At 32.3% G+C, this 7,438-nt stretch overlaps 2 protein-coding genes across 2 annotated transcripts; both read right to left on the bottom strand.

Moving 5' to 3' along the window:
* LOC145604316 (protein NDR1-like) lies at positions 1–636 on the bottom strand. The gene has a single exon (XM_081660236.1). The coding sequence runs from the start codon at positions 634–636 to the stop codon at positions 1–3; it is 636 nt and encodes a 211-aa protein (XP_081516362.1).
* Positions 637–6,500: 5,864 nt separating this feature from the next.
* Positions 6,501–7,145, bottom strand: LOC145604317 (protein NDR1-like). Its single transcript, XM_081660237.1, has one exon. The coding sequence runs from the start codon at positions 7,143–7,145 to the stop codon at positions 6,501–6,503; it is 645 nt and encodes a 214-aa protein (XP_081516363.1).
* Positions 7,146–7,438: the final 293 nt, after the last annotated feature.

Consider the following 7,438-nt stretch of genomic DNA (forward strand, 5'->3'; position numbering starts at 1 on the left):
CTACAAAGAATGAATGAAAATCAAAATACTCAAAAAACCCACCACTTCTAAACAGCCCTTGTTATTCTTTTCACCTTTAGAGCTAATAAGTTTTATTCCCTTATTGTCCTTCCCCTTAACAAGACTACCTTGCTCGTTGACTTTCAAGTCAACTCCCATTACCAAATGGTGTCTTTTGGTCTTCCAAAACATGCTCTTGTACCTCACCGCGGTCGCTAGCTCCACCCTAAACACCACGGGCACGGTATCATTTTCCCATTGTGCCCCTCTAGGCACAATATCCCCAACACGGTGGGTAGCCTTTCGACGACCTTGGTAGAAAGGGGCAAAAGTGGCATTTCCAATCAAAACGCCGTTAAAATTGGGTTTGTAATAAAAGGTAAGGTCGAGGGCATCGTAATAAATTCCCTTATTGACATTTGAGCCCTTGTTTTTGAGCTTCAAGTCGTAGTGAATAGTGTTGTTACGAGTGGTAATATTGTTATTGGTAACTCCCTCGAGGGCAAAGACGTCAAATTGTTCGATGGATAAAGTGGGGGTTGAGGTTTTAAATTGGATAAGCCAGATTAATACAGCGGTTATGGCTAATGTTGTGCAGTTGTATATGCATTTCCAAAAGCAACCACTTAAAGACATTGGGATTTAGGCTAGTTTTAGGAGAGAGAACGAAGAAAGAAAATAGGTTCAATTTTGTTTGGGTGGTAGTCTGGTAGATTCACAATGATAATCTATGATTGTACAGTATAAAATTGTCAACGTGACTTCCTTTTTAAAATTGATTTATAGGTAGATGATGGGGTAGTTATTAACGGGTTGATACTTGATAGTCTCCGTAGTCCGTACCAATCAAGGCTTCCAGTTCACATAGCCTTATTAAAAGGAAGGGTGTTAAATACCGTCACAAAAATTACGACCGAGGGAGTATCAAAATGTGCGCACAAAAAAAAAAAAAAAAAAATTTAATATTTAGTGTGATGGACAATTATGCCCTTAGTACTTCACCACTATCTTCCCTCTTGCCACCAATTACTAACACCCTGATAGCACCACCCTGATCGGTAATAACCAATTAAGTAATTAACCATCACCACCCTGACCGGCGAGCGGCGACGACAACCACCACCACTCTAATTGGCGACCCACTGAACCACATCCCTTTAATTAATGATGACCCATCACCTTTTCTCACTGGTGGGAAGGTGGTGGTTTTGTTTATTTATTTATAAATTTCGACAACACCTAACTGCTTTTGGGCTCTGGTTACCGTGGTAACTGGAGCTGGAAACCGATTCCTGTGGTTGTCAGAAATTTTAAAAACCACCACCTTCTCGCCTACGAGGGAAAGTGGTGGGTTGTTATTGAGGGGGATGTGGCGGGTCACCAGTCAAGGTGGTGTTGGTTGGTGGTTGTCACCAATAGGGGTGGTAACAAGGTTGTTCACGAACTTGCTCTTGTGCATCCTTGAATTATAGGTTAAGATGAATGATGGCTGGATCGGTTTCCTTATTCTATTTGTAATTTGAATGTCTTACATTAAAGTAATACGTATGTAAATTGTTCCAGCCGAGGATTTATTTTGTTTCAAAAAATAATAACAATCAAGTTGTGCGAGCTGAGTGTCAACAAGGCTGGAAATCAACATATATATAGTGCAATAATATCTGTGAAATGAAATAGTATTATAATAGAAAAAAGTGTAATTTATCCAAACTACACTTTGTAGCTAAAATCGAAATTCCAAATTAAACAAGTTTTAAAAAGATTGAATGAAAATCAAAATACCAAAAATCCCCAACAATTCAAAATAACCCTTATTATTCCTTTCACCCTTAGAGCTAAGTTTGATTCCCGTATTGTCCTTCCCCTTAAGTAGGCGACCTTGATCGTTGACTTCAAAGTCAACTCCCACCACCAAATGGTGTCTTTTAGTCTTCCAAATCATGTTCTTGTACCTCACCTTAGTTGCTAGCTCCACCCTAAACACCAAGGGCACGGTAGCATTTTCCCATCGTACCCCTCTAGGTACAATATTAATATCCCCAACGCGATGAGTAGCCTTTTGATGACCTTGGTAGAAAGGGCTAATAGTGGAATTTCCAATAAATATGTTCAAATTAGGTTTGTAATAAAAGGTAAGGTATAGGGCATCATAGTAAATTCCCTTATTAAAATTATTTTTGTTGTTTTGGAGCTTGAGATTATATTGAATAATATTTTTGTAACGAGAGAAATTATTGGTAACTCTGTGAAGGGCAAAAAGGTCAAATTCTTCAATGGATAAAGTGGGGCTTATGGTTTTAAATAGGAGAAAATAAATTGTTATAGCGATTATGGCTAATGCAAAGCAGTTTGATACGCAATTGACGCAGGCCTTACAACTTGTTTTTTCTTGTGGAGGGGCTGGAGGCATTATTGGTTTTAATTTAGGAAAGGAGAATGAGGAATAAAAGGAGATGAGTTCAAATTTGTTTGGGTGGTATAAGTTATTTGTATATAAATTGTCAACGTGAATTTCTTTTTATAATTAATTTATGACAAATGATGGGGTATTAGTTCTTTCAAAAAATGATGGGGTATTAGTGATCAAGGGGTTGATGATACCAATCATAGCATGTAGTGCACAAGAATATTATTCTAGAATTTTCTAATATGTGAAAGGCCATCTTATAATGTACAATAATAATTTACATATATTATCATTTTATAATTTTACTTATACTCCCTCCATATCGTTAGAAGCACAACATAAGTTGTTGCACAATTATAGGGTGATGACCAACAGGTGAATTTTATAAGATAAAGTATATGGAGTAGTAAGGTCTTGTTTAGTCATTTTAAAAAAGAGTTTTGTTTAATTCAACTTGTTTTTTTTAGTTGATTAAAAAATAAGTTTAGACCAGATAAAAAAAAAAAAAAAAATTATGTTCTAATATAGTATGTGTGTTTATATCACTAAATATCTTTAACAACATAATAAGAAAAATATGAATACTATAGATTAGTATGTAAAATACAAATTACAAAAAATTTAACTAAATTCCACTTAATATATTTTTAATTATAAGGTCAAAGATCGGTTTAATAAGACAATCAAATCATATCGGATTAGATAAGCAAAAATAAGGTGAACTAAACACACACACGTTGTGGCGATTTATTAATTGTTATTAGCGGATAGGAGAGTTAAAAAGTAGTGTAAGTAGGATTGGTACAAGAGAGAAGTAATAAAATTATAATGATTCTTCAAATTACCAAATAAAAAAGTGTTGCAATTATTATGAAATAGATGTAGAAGAAAAGTGTTGCGATTATTATGAAACGAAAAGAGTACATAATTAAGTACTCACTTCATTCTAAAATAATTGCTCAATTTCTCTTACACATGCACTTGATAGAGTATAAAACATATTCCTGGGCCTCAACCATCAGCTTAAGCTTTTGGTTGAGTTGGTCCTCTAACATGGTATCAAGAGCCAGCGTGACACAAAGGTCACGAGTTCGAATCTCATCCACCCCTCCTTTAAAGTGAAATTAATTCGCACCAGGTATGGGTGGGCCTGTGTTGCATCCACATTTCAAGCCCAAAGGGCCATTCATGTGAGGGGGAGTGATAGAGTAATTATATATGGCTAGACTCTAGTCTAGGCATCTTACCCTACACCCCTCCCTTAACTCATCGTTTAACACCCCTTCCCCCAAATACTCACTTTTACAGTAATTACATAGATGTTTCCCCCACCCATATATACCAAAAAAAAAAAGCCATTATCATTTCACTTTCTCTCTCCTCACCCATTTTCTACATTTTCTCTCTAATCTATTTTTTGCATTTTCAAATCTGGAAATTTCTATGAATTTATGACAAATTATGAAAAAATTGTTCAGTTACTACAACTAATCAAGGTTGAAATTCAAAGGAGTTAGTGATTGTGTTCATATTCAGTTCGAAAAAGAGTATAAACCCTAGTTTTAGTAATTTTTTGTTGCAATTGTGTTACAGGATCATCATCGAAGTATAAAACATAGAAAAAAGTATGAATTATTGCATTTTAGTAATTTTTACTAATTTTCGATTAAAAACTAGTAATCTGAACAAGTGCCTTTTGATTTTTGGGTATGAACTATGAAATACTCCTTTTTTCATTTTTTTATTTTTTTTTTGCAGTTGAAGGATATTGTTTCAGAGAAGAACATCAAAGAATCTGGAGAAAAGTAAGCATTAATTAAATTAGTTCGTAGTGTTTCTTTGTTACTGAATGTTCATTTCCGTTTTAATAAATGTTCATTTATATATTAGTACACAATCATTCACATGTTAATAGATGATTAATATAAATATATTACTACATAGTCATTGTATTAATGTTCATTCTTTTTCATAGTATAGAGTGGAAAATAATTACTACATATAGTGAATGTATATATAAATGTTAATTCTTTTTCATAGTTTGGAGTGAAAAGTTATTTTAGATGAATATTCATTTGTATTTTGGTAGATGTTCAATCGTATAAAATTATATGGTTTTCACGTATTAATATACGATTACTAGAATTTTGATAAATATTTATATTTTGGTCAGCTTCTTCAAATATTTCATGCTCGGTTAAATTTTGAGTTTCAACCTATGTCTCTTTTTCAGATGCATGTATGATAAGTCACATATTGATAGCTTCAAGAGTTATTCACGTATATATTTCATGTTCATTGATTGATATCTTTCATAGGCATTTTTAAACTAATGCATGTTCATTTATATATTAATAAATGTACATTTCACATTCAATTATGTAAATATGTTCATCATTGTATTAATAGTTGTTCATTCCATATTAATAGATGATCATTTCTACACATATATATGTTCATTTATGTATTAATATATATTCATTTCCATATCGATCATTTCAATTGTTATATTTTCATATTCATATGAAAATTGGTTCATTTCAACACTTATTATTGCTCAAATCTAACTAATAATTATTGTTTTTGTCTATTAGTTAAACAAAGAATCGTGGATATAGTGAGTTAAACCACACGATAGCAAGAAAAAAAAACAGGAAGACGACAAAAATAAGGAAATCAACAATAACACTAAGCTAGCTTGAATTTTTCGATTTTGGATCGAGAATTCATTGTGTATAATAATATGTGTAGAATTGAGTTGTGTATTTAATATCCAATATTTCAATTTTTGGTGATATAAAATTTCTATTTGATTTTAACAAGAAGGAAATAAACTTTTTTTTTCCACAAAATATTATTACAAATCACATCCTTCAAAAGCAAACATTTAAAAGGAAATAAACTTTTTTTTCCCAAAGAATATATATATAAAAATGAACATTAAAAGCCACATGTACAACTTATATTATAATCCCATAAACACAAATATATATGAGCGTCTTTATAAGAATTATTTCAAATACATAAAATAACAAATTTTAAAATATGTTCACTAGTTAAAATATATATGAGCGTCTTTAAAAGAATAAAAATCATTGAAATTCACGTATACAACATTTATATTCAAATACAACTACAATAATCCTATAGTTTACTACAGAAATCATACATTAAACATAAATGAACATTGGATGATGGAAATGTTCACTTTCGTGTTTATGAAACTATTACATGTAATAGTATAACTGTATGAAAATGCATTATTATTGCAATTAATTAAATTGGATTTATTTTATATTGAAATTATTTTAACAACTCTTTATTTATATAAATACAATTCTAAGACGTATGTATTTGCATACATCTTACTATAAAACTTAAACATAACTCTTGAAATGAACATTTAATGATACAAAAATGAACATATGTTGAAACACGATTAAACAAAAATGTGCATTGGATGATGCAATACTTCTAATAATAAAAATGATTTGAACGCACCAATCCATATAAATAAATTTGCTCATTTTTATTGATAAAAAATTCTTAAAATGCAATTCAAAATATACTAATTTGAACAAAAACTCCTTATTATAAAATTGAACATCTAATGATTTATAAATGAACATTTACCAATACAGAAATGAACATATTATAAAAAAATTTACAGAAAATTCATAAATAAAAAGGGGCGGGGGCGGGGCACGCGCGGAGGGAGGGTGCAGGCAGTGTTCCCTGCCTTAAGTCTAGGTAAAAATTTGTAGTGATAGAGTATAAAACATATTCCTGGGCTTCAACCATCAGCTTAAGATTTTGGTTGAGTTGGTCCTCTAACAGCATTAATAGAAAACTGCTATTAGTAACTGGTGAAAATGATTTTTAGTAACTGACATTGTTAGTTGTTATAGCCGCCGTTACTAGTTGCTATAGCCACATACGTACTAATGATTTTGCACAACAACACATACATGATGCGTATAATACAAAAATTTGACTAAAACAACTACGGATATTTGAATAAGTAAAAAATTTAATTACCCAAAATACGAGTACTACTCTAGATCTAAAATCAAAAATGCAAATTAAACAAGTATTACAAAGATTGAATGAAAATCAAAATACTCAAAATACCCACCACTTCTAAACAGCCCTTGTTATTCTTTTCACCTTTAGAGCTAATAAGTTTTATTCCCTTATTGTCCTTTCCCTTAACTAGACTACCTTGCTCATTGACTTCCAAGTCAACTCCCATTACCAAATGGTGTCTTTTGGTCTTCCAAAACATGCTCTTGTACCTCACCGCGGTCTCTAGCTCCACCCTAAACACCGCGGGCATGGTATCATTTTCCCATCGTACCCCTCTAGGCTCAATATCCCCAACACGGTGGGTAGCCTTTCGATGACCTTGGTAGAAAGGGGCAAAAGTGGCATCTCCAATTAAAATGCCGTTAAAATTAGGTTTGTAGTAAAAGGTAAGGTCAAGGGCATCGTAGTAAATTCCCTTATTGACATTTGAACCCTTGTTTTTGAGCTTCAGATCGTAGTGAATAGTGTTGTTGTAACGAGTGATATTATTGGTAACTCCCCTAAGGGCAAAAACGTCAAATTGCTCGATGGATAAAGTGGGGGTTGAGGTTTTGAATTGGATAAGCCAGATTAATACAGCACTTAAGGCTAATAATATGCAGCTGCAACAGCAACCTTTGCCTTGTTTATCTGCATTATTGGTTGAAGACATTGGTTTTTAGGCTAGGTTTAGGAAAGAGAGAGAATGAGGGAAGGAAATGGGTTCAATTTTGTTTGGATAAAATAATTGTATACAATTTGTCATGTTACTTGCTTTATTAGAATTAAAAACTGAGGTAGTGATAGAAAATTGTCTAGTGCATAATTGCACATGGCCACAATTGTACGAATTAGCATATTTGTATTGACTATTACACATGATTAGGACCCGCCACGACGACCCAAGTTTGAACGACCAAACGTTAAGGTAATTAATTTAACATCGAGATGAAAATAGAAAATTCA

Source organism: Chenopodium album, chromosome 22, assembly GCF_948465745.1.
Source record: "Chenopodium album chromosome 22, dcCheAlbu1.1, whole genome shotgun sequence".
NCBI classification, from domain to species: Eukaryota; Viridiplantae; Streptophyta; class Magnoliopsida; order Caryophyllales; family Amaranthaceae; genus Chenopodium; species Chenopodium album.